The following is a 21,664-nucleotide window of genomic DNA, read 5'->3' on the forward strand; positions in this document are numbered from 1 at the left end:
ATTATACCTATATAAATTTATCAAATATTTCTAACAAATATAGTCCAATATAACCAGCAAGATGGATGTTCTGGATAAACATCTAAGTCTAACTCTATTACCTGAATATTAACAATGAATGAATGAATGAATGAATGAATGAATGAATGAATGAATGAAATACTCTTTATTGTACATACACAGTAATAAATTTTGTTACATAGTTAAGATAGCTTATAGGTAATAGAGATGTTCAAAGAGCGGCTTTATCGCTCGTGAGCGATTTCTTCCAAGCAACTCGATACAACAACTAATCCTACAACATTTAATCCTATTCACAGGCATTTCACACGAGAAGCTCTTCCCCGTTTGGACAACTACAGAAATGTATTGTCCCTGCACGCTGCGCCACGACCAACATTGGATGAGCTCCACAATGCTTCGCTGTCTAGGAAGGTCAGGGTCACTTCAATTTGGTTATTAGTAAAATAGGTTTATTTTGAAGGATTTGCTTTTTAAATTTTTAAAGTGAAACTTTTATTACATCGTCTCAAACTTTTTGGTCTGTGTAGCGCATGTCGCGTGTATCGCGGCTGCCGAGTAGGTATACCTACTCGGCAGCCGACCGTCACGCGACATGCGCTACACAAAGCAGTGTTCGGAACCGTTCGAACAGTTTCACTTTTACCGTGGTTTCATAAAAACACACATTTTTTTACCTATTCAAGACGCAATTAGTTGGTTACGAATGTAGAGTAGAAGGCTAACTTGTTACAGGTTATGGTTTAGTATTCTTATGTGTTGTATATGTACTAAATTATTTACTAGGTATCTTGCAGACAGTACCTACTACATATACAAAACTAGCTGTTGCCCGCGGTTTCACCAGCATTGCTCCGCTCCTGTTGGTCTTAGCGTGATGATATATAGCCTATAGCCTCCCTCGATAAATGGGCTATCTAACACCCAATGAATTTTTCAAATCGGACCAGTAGTTTCCGAGATTAGCGCGTTCAAACAAATAAACAGACAAACAAACTCTTCAGCTTTATATTTAACATTAGTAAGTTTAGATAGAATCAGCCGGAAAATACACTTTGACGGGCCTTTAAGGCGTTTGATATTCAAAAAGTTGAGATTATAAAACCACATTTGGAATATTTCAAGCGTAACTTTTTAATTAACAATTTTATGGCTAATATTAGCAACTCTGGTCTGGTAAGAGTCACAGATAATATAAATGCATATATAATATCTATAGTAGAGTGGCATGGTCTATCGTCTATGATCACAACGAAACCCAAATTAATTTGCAACGGATTTGCAATTCATAGATCGAAATTCGAAATATAAACATGGTCTTGTACCATGTGTTGTTTTAGTTCAGTTAAAACATGCATCTATTGAGAAGTGTAAACGTTTAGGTGTTTAGAACACCTGAATCAATATGTACTTGTTATTGTCATTAATTACAGAATTTAAAAGCCTTTTACGATGTATATGTTACCGGCCAAACCCGATTTCAGGACAAACTAGTTTTGCCTAGGCTAAACTAGTTCGTCCTATACACGATCAGATGAACTGGTATAGCCTAGGCCAAACTAGTTCATCCTAAGACCATTAGGATAAATCAGTTCATGCTAGGCCATTTTTTTTGCGTGTCGACGGAGCCCCGCTGCCTATTTCTGTGTAGTTTTTTTTTAAGAAACCTAACCTAACCTAACCTAACCTAAACCTAACGTATTTATTTTAGGATAAACTAGTATGGCCTAGCCTGAACTGATTTATCCTATTGGTACGAACTAGTTTAGCCTAGGCAAAAATAGTTTGTCCTGAAATTAGGTTTGGCCGGTAACATATATAATATATAGGTACCAGTTAAATCGTAGGTTTTAAATGAATATCTCTTGAAGACACATTTTCATTGAGGATAATGGATTATTTAGCGTTGGCAGGTTTTACAGTCTTTTTTTCTGTTTATCTTACTTAAAATGTAATTCAGTCTGATCAGTTCGATATAAGAATAAATAATTATGCATCAGCTTTAATATGTGAATAATAGTAATTACTTTTATTGAAAATCTTGGCGACAATCGTAGGAAATATGTTATGCGTAAAAATACCGTGAAAAATGCAATTATGTACACTTTACAAGGCTGTATATTGTACAGTAATTATTTACCATTACTAGAATTTAAACAATTTGTTTCACTTTGTATTATGCTCAGTGTTTGAAATAACAAATATACTTTACAGTTGTTCTAGTTTTAATGCTATTATCTGTGCTATCGTAATCTCAGTTATATCAATATTTTCATAGCTTGTTTGGAACTGTTTGTAGTCTATTTGCAATATTAGCAAATTTAAATTTGAATTTGATAAGTATATATAAGTACTTAGTACGTTAAAGTTATATATTTAGTTTAATAGTGGTCTATTCCAATTTTGGAACGTCACGATTTTCTTATGAACGAATAGAAGTACAAGAAAGAAATGCATTTCGCAATATTGTTTAATCTAAACACATATAAATCACAAAAATCCGTCTCCAAATTTTGCGCAAGCCTACATAATTTGCTAGTACAACCGCTTCTATTAATATGTAGTAAAGTGTAAGATATTACAATTCGTGACTAATTTAGCACAAGCCTACACACTACACAGCTTGCTATAATCAAATCAACCACTACTTCTATTAAGAATGTCACCTTAAACATAGCCTACGAAAGCCAGTTAACCCAGTTGTTACTATCGTTCTTTTAAAAGGACGCACCATAAATAAAATTATTATTAACAATGAGGGCATTTTTGAAAAAAATGTTTATATTCATTTGGCACCTCACGGTTGTAGGAATTGGAAAATTAAAGTGTTGTGTCGTTTTATAACAGTGGTATATTTTTAAATTATTTTAGAATTTCTGCCATTTTCCATTGATAAATCAAGTTAACTGTATTATCAATAAATTACAACAAATTACTTGATTTATTTTAAATACACGTAATTTGAAACGTGTTTTATCAGAAATATATATTACCTACTATTAGATTACATTTTATTTGTGATATTTATGCAGTTTTAATTGCCGTTCTTTTAAAAGGCCAGTAGTAATATGTACTACTACAGAGTACTTTTTTGCGCATGCACTCTTTGAAGAGCATCACAGCATCGGCGAAGCCATGGTGCCCTACTATGGCGGCCATCCATGCAAGCAATTCATAAGAGGGAAACCGATAAGATGGGGGTATGAATTTTGGGTCGGAGCTACACGGTTAGGTGTGATCCATACCAAGGACAATCGAATGATGTTGGTAATCAAAACAAATACCAAAAACCTCTGGGATTGCGTGCAAGCGTTGTATTACAGTATGCCGATGTACTGCGACAAATATAGGGCAAAGCTGCATTCCATTTATTTTTTAACAACTTTTTTACGTCTATTCATCTCATTGATGAACTTCGAGTACGAGGAATAAAGGCCAGTAGGCACAGTACGTGAAAATCGCGTCGCGAAATGCCCTTTGCCTACTGTCTTTGAGAATTGAAAAAGACAGAACGAGGTACATTCAAGCATCAATCGACCAGAGCAGAACAAATTTATTTTGCAAATGGAATTATAACAGTGTTGTGACTGTTGCATCAAACTTTGATACGATTCAGCCTGTGTCTACAACGGTAAAGAGATTTTCACAACAACAGAAGAAAAATATACTTGTCGTAAAAAAAGTACGAGAAAATGGGAGGGGTGGACAGATCCGACCAGAGCATCGGTTTGTATAAGACATCTATCAGAGGCAAGAAGTGGTATTTTTCTTTGACTTGTCATGGATTTGATATGGCAATACATAATTCTTGGCAAATATATAAGTAAAAGGGGGCCATTATGATTATCTCCACATTTGTAGAAGTGTTGTAACTGCTCTGCTCGAAACATATAAGAATGAGGAACGTAAAGGTGCTAGAGTTTCCATGAAACCTCTCGATTTGATGGAAAAGATCACATCATTCGGTACAGAGACAAGCAGCTTCGGTGTATAGAATGTCACAAGAAAGTCAATTTCTATTGTCCTAAATGTAATGGAACCTTGCATCCTAAATTATGTTTTGAAAACTTTCATATTGCTACATAAATATATGTAAAATGTATGTTGTCATTTTAATATCATAGTCTACCTACTTAGTAGTACATATTACTACCGTCCTTTTAAAAGGACACCATTTTCCGAGATTTCCACGATAGATAAAATTTTTATACTATTTTTCCAGTTAAAATTTTTGCAATATGGTCACAATATGTAAATTTCACCTTAATATGATAACAAAAATTGTTTCAGTAACATCTGGGTTAAAATCCGGTTGCCAGTACGAGCAAGTCACGTGTATAATTTAATTAATCCAATAAATTTCCAGCATTACAATGATTCAATTATATGCACCGGAGCGATAAGATTGTTTAGGTAATGTGCGGCTTCGCTAACTAGGTTATCGGAAGTCAAGGTGAAGGGTAGTTACGCGTGTGCTTGCGTCTTGGGGTATTTTGTTTTAGAATTAATTTGCTTATGTAATTAATTTGTTAATAATGTTACAAATGTTCGTAGTTAAATAGTGTGCTTTTTTTTGAAGTGAAAACTTCTTTAGCGGCGTTGAGCACTTTTTCTGTAATGGGTATAAAATCTTAAACTCGCGTCAGGACACGTGACCTGATCGAAAAAGCGTAAGACCATTCCAAATATAAAACATGCTCAACGTTAATAATCAAGTTTTCACTTCTGCCGGCACTCCCGGAGTGCAACCCGTCTTTTTTTTTAATTCATTTTGTCATCCTTTACCGAATTTTGATGGTCGAAGATTTCATATTTCTCGTCACATGTGAACAGTCCATATCCAAAGAACCTATCTATCGTATTCGTCTATCTATCCAATCTTTAAGGAGAAATAATTCATATCCATAATTGAACGCCCGCATCAAATGTCAATTAAGTTATTAATCGAGTTAATATGAAATCATGATCACATTTCCATCGCCCAATTAGAGATTAATACTGCCCTAGTTGTGTAGAGGTCGATCCAACGACCTAAGGTTAACCGAGCGTCAGTCGGCGTCACGTCGGCGTCTTGTTATATCAATGTCGTAATTAATCGATGATCATCAATTAGGCACAATTGCAGGTACGCTTACGGTAGCACTGTAGTAACTAGTATAATCTGCGGTAGTACAATCAGTGGATGTAGGTAGAAAAGAAATAGAGTCGCATAGATTGTTTGGCCTATACTTTTTCAGTAGGATTATCAACGTTAATATGTTTTAGATACTGAAGATGTAATGGCTGGCCGCTGGGCACGATGAATAGTATTAAAAATAGTAAATTTTTTTCGAAAAGATCAATGAATGATTTTCTTTTGGAAGGAGTCTGCAGATTTTCATGCTTCTAGGTTTTTTTGAGAAATTCAACGGATAAGCTGTCCGTGTCCGTGTCTATGATAAATCAGGCACTCAACCAGCTAACCGGACAGTTTACTTATTCTTTTATTAGTTTCAATTACCTCAATCCGTTTCTGCGTACGGATACTCGCGAAGTGCAGAAAAAGAAGCCCCACAGTTCAAGTTTACCTCTCAATTAGAGAAAATCTGATGAGCAAATTATTGCGCAGTATCGTCCTACTGCAGTAGATCTAAGTCAATTTTTCTAATTAACCTGGTCACAGGTCGCCCTTTAGTTTGAAGTGCATTCCTTGATGAGGCAATTAATGCATATTAACATTTTTATGACCATGGCTCTATGATTTGTGAGTCAGAGTATACTGGAGTCATAAATCCTTAATAACTCAGGCCCCGGAATCACAGACACAATAGAAAATCTATTGTGTCGTGGACCGATCGGGCCGTTCGGGGCTCAATGGGTTAAATAATTATTATCCTAATATCCTTCCATTGGAGAAGACTATTTACGCTAAAACAACTCTCTTAGATATCTGTCCATTCTATACGTGTCAGGCTCAATCAAATTATCATTCTAATGCGTGCATTATTCTCTATGAATTTGAAGTGTTCAGACATTTTTAATAGATGATAAAAACATGCGGGAAAATGCATCGATTCCAAGAATTGTTTCTCGTTAATGTACCTAGTTAGAATTCGTTTTATTCGACATAGGTATGCGATACTTGCAGTAATCACTGCGAAGAAATAAGTAATAATAATTAATTGGATCTGTAGTAATCTAGTTAATGCGGTTTCGATATTGATCCGCAGAAAACTGCATAACATTGGATGAATTGAAAATGAACGCTATTTCTTTGTAAATCTGTATCTTCGGCTAAAATAACCTGTATTGATTTGGATGGTGGATATTAATAAATTCAAAATTCTTCCAGTAAAAAATATGCTCGTTAAACATATTTTTAAAACTGAAGAGCTGGGAATAAAATATGTGTTAGCTTTTAAAGAAGATTGAAAGTCAGACATTAAATTGGCCAAGTGCAGAGATACGGAGCTGGTTTATAGGCTACTTCCTATCTCTTGGAAGTATTTTAAAAATAGCATTGAATAAGATGTTTGTAATAAGAGAAGTCTAAATAATGACGTTAAAAAAGGATGTACTACTTAAGTTGATAATGTGGATTATAATAAAAATAGTATCATGATTGTGTAGGTAGCTATTGTATTAACATGGTCAGACTTGGATTCGGATTGTTTTTATGCCTAATTCCAGCCTTCGTAAGTTATCCAGCTAACCAACTTTGCTCGCCTAACTTACAAAGTAACACTAATAATTGTAGGTACTTATGTTATCTCTCCAAAATAAATAAAAGAATTGCATGGAAGCGGAACAAATGTCCCATCTGCCAACCCGCATTTGGCCAGCATTTGTGGCTTACGGCCTGATCCCTTACGGGAGGCCCGTGTCACAGCTGCAGCACTGGGTACATAATGGACTGATGATGATGGGACAAATGTCCCGTTTCCATGCAATTCCAATAATTTTAATGAACCTTTTCAACATTAACACAATACCATAATAAAACTTGACCATTAAGGACATTTGGAGTCTCATAATCGTTCCTTTTCAAAGAAATTTTGAACTGGTACACCAGGTATACCTGGTATAAAGGGTGTATTTCCGGGTTAATTCGTCCATATATTTGGATAGCCCTCTAGGTCTACCTCTCAGCTTCAGTATATCACTACTTTATGGGACACCACAGGGTCGGTCATAAAGTAGTGATAAGGGCTTGCCACAGATACTATACAGATAGTATTTCTGGCAAGCCCTTGTTGACGGCTGTATATTTCCAGCCAGGCCAGACCCTGGAGAAGGACATGGGTGTGATGGCGCCGCCGTCGCCCAACGTCAAGTTTGGGTGGATCAAGGGTGTGCTGATGAGATGCCTGCTCAATATATGGGGGGTGATGCTGTTTCTGCGGCTGTCTTGGGTCGTGGGGCAGGCGGGGATCGGTGAGTTTTTGTTTCTTACGGTAGAAGTTCATTTGATGTAATTGCGATGGTATAAAGGAACAGGGAAAAGGCAGAGACACCTTGTAGAGGATTATAGGAACAAAGAAGGTATGAAGGAACAGGTAACCAATTCTAATTTCCAATGAGATACTGTCTATTTGAACTGTCTATTCATAATTAAAAAGTGTGTGATGAACAGAAATTTGAGTAGGGCATAAAATATAAATATCTCTACATTTAAGTAAATATATTTGTGGAAATGATCAAGGTGTATTGTCGATTTCCCAAAAGGAAAGATTACCAAACATCATTTTAACGTTTAATAGAATAGAAATAAAGTATAGTCTGGGAGTTTTAATGATATAACAATATGTGATAACAAATAGCTAATTCATTAAAAATTCATGTGTTCGTTGAACTCATGCAAAAAATGAAGGTTAATGTGTCATACATAATTAAAAGTATTTGTATAGTTTTAGTACTTAGTAGTTTTGTAATAATATATTTATTTATTTTCACAGGTCAAGCAATCCTTCTTATATTGACGACATCTGTAGTGACTACGATAACAGCGTTATCTATGTCTGCTATAAGTACTAATGGAGTCATAAAAGGAGGTAGGTTATTAATAATTATTATGTAACAAATTTGATATTGCTAGACTTAATTCCTATTTTCAAATCTTAATCTATTAGAAAAACTTTAAAACAGTTCTTCAGAATGTCCCATATTTTTTTAATGTAGGATAATCGAAGGCTTCGTCTTGAAAGAAAAAAAAAAAAAATTCTAATTTCATAAATTAAAACGTCAAGTAACGTAAAATACATGACGAAATAATTTCGCACAATGGGTATGCACGACCAAAGTTGCTTCATTCCCTTCAAGTTTCATTTTCTTTTCAAAGTCCATTTATAAGGTTTCATCAATTGTATATTTACCCAAATTCGTCATAGTACAGTAAGTACCATACACGTGCCAATATAAGAAAAGGACAGATCATATTTGAAACTATGTACATATTAAAAAAAAATGTTACACGCCAACTGTGTATGTACACTTTGCGTTGAGAGAAAAAATTCAAGGTCGCGTCATGGCAATACCGTCACTTCATGGAGCAAGGCGATGATTTTCATATCTTTGAATCTTGCCAAAGAAGTCTCACTTCTGACACGTGTGATCGGCACACACGCTCTAAAAAAAAACATAACACCCGTATACATACATGTTTTGTACCTTTATTTTTTAATAAAAAAAATATATATTTTGACGTGATAACGTTTTTAAAATCGTTTTAGTCGGGTGACATGTTCAGAAACTTGTGTCACACCAAAACCTCACGAGCGCGATCGCAGGTATAACGAGAGAGAGACGGACCGATCTCCCGTCTCATCTCGAGCGCTGCCACTGCATTATGTTATCACGTAAACATCTCGATCGTAAACCTACTTTACAAACAACCTATTTATTTTTTATTTTCAGGCGGTACCTACTACATGATATCCCGATCTCTCGGGCCAGAGTTTGGCGGTTCCATAGGGCTCATATTCTCTATGGCGAACGCAGTTGCGTGCGCTATGTATGTGGTCGGTTTTGGGGAATCGCTCATAACACTTATTCCAGAATCAGCTTATATGGTCAGCAAGAGCTGGGTGAGTAATAAAAAAAGAATAAAAATATTGAAAAATAGCTGTGCCCTGCGGTTTTACCCGCAGTACTCCAATCCTGTTGGTCTTAGCGTGATGATATACATAGATGATTATGTATAGCCTATACTCTATAGCCTTCCTCGATAAATGGGAAATAATTTTTCAATTTGGACCAGTAGTTCCTGAGATGAGTGCGTTCAAACAAACAAACAGACTCTTCAGCTTTATAATATTAAAGTATAGATAGTTAAAAAAACGTATCTAAGGGTTCAGCCAGTCGCTCATAATGCTCCTTTACCTATGAGACGGCATGTGTATAAAAAAAATCTAACAGGAAAATTTAAAATTTGAAATTGGAATGTTTATTAATTGTCTTACGGGTTCGACGAATAGCGTTTGTGGCTAGCAACAGTGGGCGGGGTAATAAATAAAAATACCTAGCATTGGAAAAGTTTTAATAAGTGTTGGAATGTTTAAAAATTGTAGTGTAGTTTACCGCCTTTAGCGCCTTGCTCATTATGTTTATGTGTGAGTGCGCGATAAGAATTTTGGTGGGTTTTAATACCAGTTATATTTGCATGAATTTTTTTAATGATTTATTAATTATTCTAAGAATAAAAACTTGTTTGACTTAACCTTATTTTGCATTTTACATTGCATTTTTCGTTAAGTAATACGTTTAAAGGAATAATTTTCGTTCTTGTAAATTATAATAATTAGACATCGGATTATATGCATTTGCATATTTGCATATGCAAATGCATAAAACTCTCTAATTACGGCGTTAGTGCATATTTTAGCCTTTTTCACCAATCGTGCATATTTCGTTAAGTATAGCGGGAGTTTTGATTGGTCGACTAACCTTTATTAGCCAATCAGAACGCTCAGCGAGTAAACAAACCCTATTTTGGCATGGTAAAATGGCAAAAAATTACAAAATGGGCTCCATTTTTAGTAAATTTTTGAGCAATTCAAAATAGGGCTAGATTACCCTTTTGGGGCTAAAAACTTAAAACCCGGGTTGAATTCCAAAAAAGGGCTAGATTTAGCCCGAGAAGGTCTAAGGTGGCACACTGGGCTCGCGGGTGACAAACGTCACAAATTTGCGCTCGAAAATTTGGTAAAAACGCTTAATTGTATATTGACACAAAAACTACCTATACTTAATTTCAAGAAAATTTAACTGTTTTTGTACAATCTTTGATTTAAATATATAAAAATAATAAAGGTTTTTTTATTTTGTATTGTGCATATTTTAGGCATATCACTCGTTTTTAGTGCATATTTCGGCCTTTATTAGTGCATATTTGCATGCATATTTTGGCATTTTGTTAGTGCATATAATCCGATGTCTAATAATAATATATTTTTGGTAATTGAATTGGTATTATGGATTTGATTTATGCATATTGCGCATTTAGTAAAAACTTTTAAGTTTTAAAGTGTGTAAGTCTGTAGGTATCGATATGTAAAAATATTTATATATTATGCTACATGCGTGATCAACAAAAAAAAAAGAAAATTTACATATAGAATATCAATACGTATTATATTAATTCTTTAGCATAGTCGTATATATTTGATAATTTCGCATTTGCACACAAGTCTTCGGTAGTATAGTGGTCAGTATCCCCGCCTGTCACGCGGGAGACCGGGGTTCGATTCCCCGCCGGAGAGATCTCTTTTTTTATTTTTATTTTTTTGTTTATCAATAAATTAAATTGGTTCTGCAACTTATTTGTATGAAAAATGTCAACAAAATATAATAACATTTTTTCAAAAGCAATTTTTGACAATACAATCTTGTATTTAAAAGATTAATTCATAATACCATGATTTAAGAAGGTTCAAAAAGAAGCATGTTCTTGTATTCGAGCATGGTTTTAACTTTATATTGTAACTAATGCAAAAAAAAGTCAATACATTACCTTTTGGTCTATTTATGAACATTTGTTACACACTTTCATTACAAACTTGAACATGTCTATTCTTTCAAATAAATGAACAATCTTATTTACAATTTTATTATATGTATAGATTTAAGCAATTGAACAAAATCTTTTACAGGACCAAGCAATATACGGCTGTATAACAATCGTCCTCCTAACTGGTATAGTGATAGTAGGACTAGAGTGGGAGGCGAAAGCTCAAATAGTGCTATTGTTCATACTGTTAGCGGCGATCGCAGATTTTTGTATAGGAGCCATTATAGGACCGACCAGCGATGACGAGATCGCGCAAGGATTCGTGGGGTTTAATAGTGAGTATTAAAAAAAACATTTTTTTGTATATGCCAGGTTTAAATATGCTAAAAAGTTTTAAAAGTGCTTCTAGAAGTCTAATTGAATAAATAAATGTTTGAGTTTGGAATATTTTAAGTGATTACGATAGATAAGAAAATATTTAAATTTTAATAGTATCTTATAAGAGCTTCAGATTTTTTACCATTTTTAGTGAGCTCGAATGTTTAATTATATCTCAACACAATTTTGCACTAAACTAAGTAAAGCATGAAAACAAAGCAACCGTTAAGTGCTGTACATTTTTTTTAACAATACACAAATACATAATATCATGCATGTAAAATCAAACCAGTTGCGTTTGTTGTTTGTCATAATTATTTCGTATAAAATATAAATGATATTTAAAATAACTGGTAACCCATATAAACATAAATTTATTTTACATTTTTTTTTCAGTGACGGTCTTCCAAGATAATTTAGGACCAGATTATAGATACTTCGAGGGCGTAGAACATAACTTCTTTTCGGTGTTTTCTATATTCTTCCCGGCGGCAACTGGGATACTCGCTGGAGCTAATATTTCTGGCGATTTGAAGGTATTTTGAAATTCATTTTTTTTTTCAGAAATGTTTACAAAATATGTGTCACTAAAAATAAAATATTTTTTTCTAATTCGTATCGTTCTATTGTTCCATTTATTAATCTTATATATAAAAATGAATCACAAAATGTGTTGGTAAGCGCATAACTCGAGAACGGCTGAACCGATTTCGATAATTCTTTTTTTATTATATTCCTTGAAGTACGAGGATGGTTCTTATGTAGAGAAAACGTAAACATGTACCACGGGCGAAGCCGGGGCGGACCGCTAGTATCTTATATTATTTTTGGTTCCTAATTGATATAATACTTATATTGTCTCTTCATTAACACTTGTGTAATTACTGTATGCTGGATGTCATAATTATGTTGTCTGTGTCGTTTGCTTATTTTATTTTTCAACAGATTTTAAATTCAATTTATGAATTTCTTACTTTATAACGAATAGTGTTTGTTTAAGTAAAAAGATTACTCCGATAAAGCTACAAATTAACTAGTTTATTAGGTACATAAATAAGAAACCACATGATAAAAGTTTAACTTTCAAAACCATGTAATGTTCTCATTATTTTTGAAATGAAACTTCTTAAGGCGCGTTGGGAGTAAAATTTCAATGTCGCGTCATGGCAATACCGTCACATTATGGATGACGGTGATCATTGAATCTCGCCAAAGAAGTTTCACTTCTGACACGTTTCCTACGCACATACGTTCTTTTTTAATCCAAATTAACTATATACATAAATAAACTATTGAAGTGAAAACTTCTTTAGCGGCGTTGAGCACTTTTTCTGTAATGGGTATAAAATCTTAAACTCGCGTCAGGACACGTGACCTGATCGAAGAAGCGTAAGACGGATACCATTCCAAAATATCAAACATGCTCAACGTTAATAATCAAGTTTTCACTTCTGCCGGCACTCCCCCAGTGCAACCCGTCTTTTTTTTTATTACATATCAAATAAAACTACATTTCCCCTTCCAGGACCCACAAAAATCGATACCCAAGGGCACACTACTAGCAATACTACTAACTACAATATCGTACGTGGGTATAGCGGTAGTAGCGGGCTGGTGTGTGGTGCGCGACGCGAGTGGGGTGGTGGGGAATACCACGTGTGTGGGCGCGTGCGCGTACGGTCTGCAGCATAGTAATGATGTGAGTAGCGTCAGCAGAGAACATGAGTTTTATATTAGTTTTTTTTGGGTGGTAAGTAGGTAACGATGTGAGTAGCGGCAGCAGGGAAGAAATGAGTTTTATAGTAGTTTTAAGCTATTGCATAGCTTCTATCGCGGGCCTTGGCCGCGGGGACTGAATTTAGAAATTGCGTAACGAAAAAACCTCACGCTCCCCACTCCGACGGGCGCGGAGGTGTGGCTTGAAGGCATAGCATGCAACAGCTTTACCGCGGCAGTCCCCGAGTGACACACGTCTTTTTTTATTTAAGAATGGATTTTTTTTATTAGTTATTTTATTAGCAACAGTATTTTGTTTGTCTATGGGTGCAGTCTGCAAAGTATTTATGATATATCATGTGAGTAAGTAATAGGTTATAATAAAAGCAGCGGTGGGAGGCTGTATGCATACTGGCATAGTGTGGATATGGTCTAATTAACGATGTGAATACCGGACTTTGGATAGGAAGCATAGTTTGTTTAAAAATGTACTATATATAGTAAAACTCGACTTAATATTTTTAATCGTACATGTTATTTTATACTATACTTTTTTTGTCTTTGTTATGTTTGTCTAGTTATCTTATTAAGGTTTACCTTGATATTAATATACTATTTTTGAATTGCAGGTAATCAGATTGGTATCAGCATGGGGTCCGCTGATCTACGGCGGGTGTTTCGCCGCCACGCTTTCTTCCGCGCTCGCTTCGCTCGTCTCCGCGCCTAAAGTTTTTCAGGTATTTACCATGTTATGAAGATTATTTTACTTTTCTTTGGGGTATAATTTAGTATCCATGATAAAATATTATAGCTTATATTCAAAGAGTGAAATAATTAACATATAAAATGACGGTGTTTTTTGACTCAATCATGAGTAACTTATTATTATTCTTCTTTAATAAATCTTTTTGATAATAATTTATGTGTATGTACCTACATCGCTTATAATATATGATATATCATAAATTTTTTTGTTCATGGCAAAAATTTCAGATAAATAACACATCATTATTATATTAATTTTTTTTCAGGCTCTATGTCAAGACAAACTTTACCCGTATTTGGAATTCTTCGCGAAAGGCTACGGCAGTAACAACGAGCCGGTGCGCGGATATGCGCTCACCTTTATAATCGCTGTGGCTTTTATTTTGATGGGTGAGATATATTTTATTCTTTACTATTTGGCTATGAATTTAATTTGATATGGATGTTATTTATATTGGTTTAATAAGTGGCGTAATTATGATCGGATCGATTTGAAGTTTTAACTTAAGTGGCAGTTAGTCGAAACTACAAACTAACTCGTAGTAAAATGTAATAATAGTAAAACAAAATCCTATAAATTTTGTGCAAGATATTAATACAAAATATTCTATACTAGCGGTCCACCCCGGCTTCGCCCGTGGTACATATTTCGCAATAAAAGGTAGCCTATGTTCTTTCTCAGGGTCTAAAGATTATCTGTGCCTAATTTCATTAAAATCGGTCCAGTAGTTTATGCGTGAAAACCTTACATACATACATACAAACCTTTCCACTTTATAATATTAGTATAGATATTTTTTTATGCAGAATTTTCGACAATACTTTTGTTCCCAAACGTTTGAATTTATTTAAGGAATTAAATATATTTTATTTCAATCCAACAGGTGGGCTGAATCAAATAGCGCCTTTGATATCGAATTTTTTCTTGGCTGCGTACGCGCTGATCAACTTCGCCACTTTCCACGCGAGTTTAGCGAAACCAGTGGGATGGAGACCTACTTTTAGAGTAAGTATTTAAATAATAATAATTATTTAATTTAGAAGAGATTTGTTACTGATTATTTTGTAGTTTAAAATAACTTCAAAACGTTTTAACTATTATTCGGAATAAGCCATCCAGATGTAATGAAATTAAAAAATATATGTAAATAAATTATTCTACATGATGTTTATTTTAAATGTTAATTCATCCTTTTTCAAATCATTTTTTTGATTCCCCACCTGTACCCAAAGACAGAGATCATCGTAGGGGCTTGTTTACGATTTTGTGACTTATATATTTTGTGAGCTACGTAATAGTAAAGAAATATACATCAATAAGTTTATAAGTATATATTTAAAATTTTACATGTATGTTTATCAGCCATCTGGTTTCCGTAACACAAGCGAGATGCTTAGTATGGGATCAGATAGTGTCGTGTGTGAAAAATGTCCTGAAATATTTATTTATTATATATTTTGTCCAATGTAAAATTGTAATTTCAGCTATACAACATGTGGCTATCTTTATTGGGGGCGATGGTATGCGTGGTGATAATGTTCGTGATCTCTTGGGCCACTGCGTTAGTTACTATCGCGTTTTTACTAGCGTTATACTTGCTTGTGTCTTATAGGAAACCTGGTAAGTGCATATTTTTCATTCGTGTATAAAAGAATTTCACATAAAATTAAGAAAGTCTTGACAATATTTGAAAAATACTTCTTGAACTATTTTTCAAAAATAAAAAATAAAAAAACTTTAAGCCAAGCACAAATATTTTAAGCTATAATAGTAGTGTCAGTTTAAGTTTATTGAAAAATATTCATTATAAATCTAAATAATATCACCATAATCATACCACTGACATTATAATTTATGATTTTTAAATTAAGATTATTAAATAAATATTTCATTCTGCTTTTCATTATCCAAAGAAATAATATATTTCTTATATAGATGTGAACTGGGGTTCAACGACGCAAGCACAAACATACAAAACGGCTCTATCCGGAGTGCACCAACTCAACCGGGTTACGGAACATGTCAAGAATTACAGGCGAGTGGTGATAGTCTATTTTAATTATTAAAATAATGTTTATGAAATAGATTGTGTAATTTTTATATCAGCGCCATTTAGAATGCCTGTAGTAAAAAAATAATTTGGAAAATCCAAAAGTGCACGCCTCATAATTTTTTTTTAATAATTATTTATTAATTATTATTTTTGTTTATTTAATAAAAATTAAGCCACATCGAATCAGACCCTGAAAAATGAAAGGGTTCTATTCCTGAGCATACTCAAGCGTAAGAGAAAAAAAAAGACTCGATTAGTAAAGTATTTCGGTCGCTATCGTGTTAACAAGAAAATCCTCCGCACATACAGACACGTCGGACGGACGTCCAAGACAGAACTTTTTTAAACTGTTTTTCAACTAGTTTAAATAACAAAAATGACATCAAAAATATCATGAATGTTAAAAATAGTGTTTTTTCTTAATATGTGTGTGTATGTATTATCTTACAAGTGCAATGTATGATACATAAAGACATTTTAAGTTTGAAAAATCAGATGTTTTGCGCGAAGTGACAGTAGTACCCACCTCAACGCTTCGCTTATGAGGCGTGCAATAGCCTTATAAAAATGTGCATGTATTAAGCTTCTCAAGGAAAATTGTATTCTACGAAAATGTACCTTAAGCCATTAATAAAAGCTCACAATCCTCAAGCCTCAAATCCTGGTGCCAACCGGGTTTGAAAATATACCTTATTCCACTGTTATAAAGTTCATAATCACAAAGCCTCAAATCCATGTTCTCGACGGGTTTGTTAAATGAAAATGTGCTTTATTCCACTGTTATAAAGTTCATAATCACAAAGCCTCAAATCCATGTTCTCGACGGGTTTGTTAAATGAAAATGTACCTTATTCCACTGTTATAAAGTTCATAATCCTCTATAACAGGCCTCAAATCTTGGTGCTTACTGGGTTCCCGGGTGAAAGAGCTGTGCTTACTGACTTCACGTATCTACTCACTAAGGGATTATCTCTCATGCTTTGTGGACATGTTGTGCAGGTATAGTGATTTTTATTTAGGAAATAAGTAGTTTTAATTAATTTATGTTAGTAATTTTTTCTGTCTGAATAAAAAAAATAGGAACTTCATAAATTAGGCCGTTTCCACGTTTTTTAATTCAAATTAATTATCCTTTAGTTATAAACAGCGTGAAGCGTTCCCGACTCCCGTGCACAGAACGCGTTGATTTGATTCATTTGCTTTCTCTATAAAAAAAGCAAAATATTTACTATTGATCAGCTAAATTTCATAACAGTTTTTGAAGTAAGCATTGTTACGAATCCTATTAATAAAGCTTTTGGCAACATTTCTTGTAGTTACTCGTAGCATGAGTTTTCTTTAAGTAATTTTAATAATGTAATGAATAACGCTGTTTAAAGCCGCTATACTTATAAGTTTCTTAATGCATTTACCTATAATATTATGTATCTATAAATATAATATTATAATTCCAGAGTCAAATAAACCACCGAACTCGAGAGGCACTAACCAACCGAGCTTATCACTGGTTTTCCAAACGCAAGATAAAGGCCTTTTATTGCATCGTCGATGGAGTCGACTTTAAAGATGGCGCTAGTGCTCTTATACAGGTATGTTATTATTTAAATTAAAAGAAATTGATCTTATTAGCGTTCCGTTTTTTCCTTCTCATGTAGGGAACCCTAAAATGATATATTTTTAAAGAAAATGCATTGGTTTTGTGATTTGACTAATGAATTCAAGCTTTCGAAAGTATTGAAATAATATTCGAGAAAAGAAAGTTTACAGTGAAAATTGTTAAAATTTTTAAATGAAACCAGAAAATGATATAAATAAATGTGGATAAACTTTCTGTACTCCTTAATAAATGTTACGTAAAATGAATTAATTCGATTTTTAGGCGAGTGGTCTCGGAAAACTAAAACCCAACATACTACTAATGGGCTTTAAAGAGAACTGGCAGACGTGCACGCGTGAAGAGGTTTTGGATTACGTCGAAGTTATGCAGTATGTCACTTTGAATGTATTAATTATTTTTGAAGTGAAAACTTCTTTAGCGACGTTGGGTATAAAATCTTAAACTCGCGTCAGGACACGTGGCCTGATCGAAAAAGCGTAAGACGGATACCATTCCAAAATATCAAACATGCTCAACGTTAATAATCAAGTTTTCACTTCTGCCGGCACTCCCCCAGTGCAACCCGGCTTTTTTTTATATAATATGACAAGTATGATTGGATTATCTTGGTACAATTTTGTGAATCATGGTGTTAGAAATAGTATTAATATGTTTGTATTCACAAAATTTGAGGTTATATTGCTAAATCGTCAATAGTACTTATCACAATAAGTACTTTTTTATAATTTTTGGTAGGTGTATTATGATAATCGATGAAGCCACTGTAAATTCTTAAATCTTTCTTTTCTCTTAACTTATAAAAAAATGTCTATAAATATAATAAACAGCATAAATAAAATTTCAGTAAAGCGCTCGACGTGCACATGGCAATTAGTTTGTTACGTGTAGAAGAACGCAGTGGTGACACTTTAGATGCTGACTTGCTAGCAGTATTACGAGATCTTAATGAAAATACAAGAGAACGTAAGTACCAACCCTAACCAATAATCCTCCCTGAATAAGGGGCAAAACATCATTAAATTGTGCTTTTTTTATAGAACCTTTATTTTCCCCGCAACAGTTTTATAATTTTCTTAGTTTTTGTCAAATCAAGCTATTTGTAATCTCAAAAACGATCGGTACCGATTTTGAATGCAATCTGTGCTTTATTTGGAAGGAAAATTGAATTTTAGGTTTTCATACATATAATATTGTTACTAATGAATATCATTTTGTAAGACATTTTGTGTTTAAAAAGTCATACATTTTATTTAAATCGATCACATTTTGTGATTTTATTGTTGCAGCTACAATTTATCACGGTTTTTTTTAAATGCCGATTTTTGTATCATCAATGTTTATAATGATTTTGCTTATTGTATTAGACAAAGTTTTTAGTAATAAGTGAAGTCCCATGTCCCCTAGTGGGGTAAGGGGCAGATGCATTATACATCTGTTTCACTGATCGATCTGATTCTTTAGGGACAAGTAGGTGGTCAGCCATCTGTGCCCTACCAGATCGAGACATTTTTTTTCTTCGTCTCCACCGGGAATCGAACCCAGGACCCCTCGGTGTTACGCTCACGCGTGAACCGCTGTACCAAGGAGGCGGTCACGAAGTTTTTAGTAGCATTTTTTATTTACATTGAGTAATAATCAAAGTTAAAAATCTTCTCCTTATAATAAATTCATTCTATTCTCATGATCGAATAAAAATTTGAAGTAAATATTTCCTGTAGGTTAACTTCCCCATTTTTATCAATATCCATTATTTATGGATAGATTTATTTATAATATCCTCATGGTAAATTGAAAATCTATGATTTTACGATTAAAATGCGATTCTAAAATAAGTCCGGTTAAATCAATGTTTGAGTTTATAATAACTTTGTCTAATACAAAACATTGTGCTAACACATTGGCTAGGTTCGATGGGCGACAGCCTCAAGGAGTCCAAGTCGAGTGAGAGCTTGAACACGCACTCGAGAGGTAAGTCATCACTTTTTATTGTACTTACTTGCATATTATGTTATATGGTTTTTGTTATAAACAATTTGATTCACACATTGATTGATGATTCGCATAGTCGTCAAAAGATTATCAAAAATATCCGAGCCTAGTGGCATTAATTATTCATTGAAGAGTAACACATTATTTTGAGGCAGTACTGTTCAAATTCATTCCAAAAACTCTGCCCTATACACTCGTAAGCAGTGTTTTGCTTGGGACAACTTTTTAACGCGATAGTGTGTTGTTGTTCGTCAGTGGTTTTTGGGTAATATTATTTATTAGCTTTGCGCCCCCAGTATTATAATATAGTCGAAGTCGATAGTCTACAAGCGATAAAATTTATTTGAAGTCTTTTATTATAAACCCTATCAAGTTATAATATAAGTTATATTTATACAGGGTTACAGGTTAAGTCGACCTATTCCTGTTAAGAGCGTGTAGTAGGGGTCAAAACAAACTGATTTGATCTTATAATACCATATCCAAAAGTTAGCCGTTGAAGAGTTATTGCAATTTTAATTTTTTTCTTGAAAATGCCACTTTATCTTCGCATTTAGCGTTTAATTTTTTATTTTACTTATTTGGTCTGGGTTTTTTTGAGTTTTTATGTAAAGGTTGAGTTAAACAATAATTCTCAGCAATAAACATCCATATCGCTGCAAACAATTCAAAGAAATGGCTTTTAAACTAAAAATAATAACATTAAAGTAATTAAGTTAACTCGTTTTAAACAAAGATATTGAAAAAAATCTCTATGAAAATGTGTCTGCAGATGTTTTTAAAAACATGTGCATGTTCTTAGCTATGTAAAAAGGTATGACAACCTCAGGTAGCATTCGTAGATTCCAAGAAATCGGGGATAAACTTGGTATGGGGAAATAATTCTTAGAATAGCTCATTAACATCGGTCTAGTTATTATCTGCCTATGCGAACAATAAAGGGTTGTGCCGCGTGATAGTGCGCGTGATTATGATGTCTCACTCACACGCTGCAACTATCTCGCTTCCACCTACTGGAGAGAGCGAGCAAGGTGATGGACGAAGCTGTATGGGGCGAAGGATGCCGCTTTGTATTTTTTAGTCTGCTTATGTGATTCGTCCGTAGTAGATGCGATTTCTGTGCTCCTCTGTGACAACGCGACTTGGCTTTCTTTTTGGACTGATTTTCTTCCGATTCTGTGACCGTGGCTCGAAACTGGACTTTGATTTTTGCTTGCGATTTGAATTTTCAAGATGAGTTCGTATACTAACGAAGAATATGCTGACATTTTGATGTGTTACGGGTTTTGTCAAGGTGTATCTGCACATGCTCGTGCGGAATACATGACCCGCTATCCTGACCGTCGTGCACCAGATGTTAGTGTCTTCGAAGGGACCTATCGTCGCCTTAGAGAAACTGGTTCGATTCTAAGACGACGAACAGACGTCGGTCGGCCATCTGTCCGGGATGAGGAAGACGAAGAGGAAAATGAAATTAAGCGATTTTTTCGAATGGATCCCACGACATTAACAAACATTGTTGCCCGAGAACTTGTCTGTCTCAGTGGAAAGTATGGTTCACAATGTACACTTCAGGATATTACCCATATCACTACACGCCCGTGCACGTGATGGAAGAAGGAGATCCTTTAAGAAGACTAGATTTTTGTAGATTCATGTTGAATGCGGATCTGGAAAACCTCTCGTTTTTCAAAAAAAATTTATGGACAGATGAGTCCAAATTTGATCAAGACGGTATCACAAACTACCATAACGCTCACTATTGGGCGTACTCCGAAAGCACGTGGCAATCCTAACAAGAAGAATCCAAAAAAATCACAAAGACGATTCAGTCTTAATGTGTGGATGGGGATAATTTCAAATAAATTAATTGGACCATACTTCCTTCCGGACAACCTAAATGGTGAAAATTATGAGACCTTTCTGCGCCAACATTTAAGCGACCTACTTGAAGACATACCCCTGACTTTGTTAAGAGACATGTGGTTCCAACATGATGGCTGCCCTGCACATTACAGAAGAAGTGTTAGAGAATGGTTAGAATTCAACTATCCAAACAGACCATGGCCGGCTAGAAGTCCAGACCTAACCCCCATGAACTTTTACGTATGGGGGCATATGAAGAGTCTGGTGTACAAT

At 34.3% G+C, this 21,664-nt stretch overlaps 1 protein-coding gene and 1 non-coding gene across 3 annotated transcripts in view; both read left to right on the forward strand.

Moving 5' to 3' along the window:
* The window catches only part of Ncc69 (sodium chloride cotransporter 69), a 52,363-nt gene that overhangs the window by 24,556 nt on the left and 6,143 nt on the right, over positions 1 to 21,664 (forward strand). The window contains exons 3-19 of one of the 2 annotated variants that reach the window (XM_089707172.1): positions 321 to 435; positions 7,275 to 7,434; positions 7,956 to 8,051; positions 8,914 to 9,083; positions 11,148 to 11,340; positions 11,780 to 11,919; positions 12,909 to 13,082; positions 13,729 to 13,836; positions 14,131 to 14,254; positions 14,749 to 14,870; positions 15,350 to 15,485; positions 15,801 to 15,900; positions 16,806 to 16,917; positions 17,373 to 17,507; positions 17,798 to 17,904; positions 18,381 to 18,499; positions 19,442 to 19,504. In XM_089707172.1, coding sequence (XP_089563298.1) covers positions 321 to 435; positions 7,275 to 7,434; positions 7,956 to 8,051; positions 8,914 to 9,083; positions 11,148 to 11,340; positions 11,780 to 11,919; positions 12,909 to 13,082; positions 13,729 to 13,836; positions 14,131 to 14,254; positions 14,749 to 14,870; positions 15,350 to 15,485; positions 15,801 to 15,900; positions 16,806 to 16,917; positions 17,373 to 17,507; positions 17,798 to 17,904; positions 18,381 to 18,499; positions 19,442 to 19,504 — 2,174 coding nt within the window. Of the gene's footprint in view, positions 1 to 320; positions 436 to 7,274; positions 7,435 to 7,955; positions 8,052 to 8,913; positions 9,084 to 11,147; positions 11,341 to 11,779; positions 11,920 to 12,908; positions 13,083 to 13,728; positions 13,837 to 14,130; positions 14,255 to 14,748; positions 14,871 to 15,349; positions 15,486 to 15,800; positions 15,901 to 16,805; positions 16,918 to 17,372; positions 17,508 to 17,797; positions 17,905 to 18,380; positions 18,500 to 19,441; positions 19,505 to 21,664 lie in introns of those variants that run through there. The other variant, XM_089707173.1, reaches the window with a different exon arrangement.
* On the forward strand, positions 10,686 to 10,757 carry TRNAD-GUC (transfer RNA aspartic acid (anticodon GUC)). The gene has a single exon. It is a non-coding gene; the product is annotated as a tRNA-Asp (tRNA).

The sequence above is a fragment of the Colias philodice genome, chromosome 19 (genome assembly GCF_061535455.1).
Source record: "Colias philodice isolate Cphi_HAF_F1 chromosome 19, ilColPhil1 Martin Lab GWU primary, whole genome shotgun sequence".
Taxonomy (NCBI): domain Eukaryota; kingdom Metazoa; phylum Arthropoda; class Insecta; order Lepidoptera; family Pieridae; genus Colias; species Colias philodice.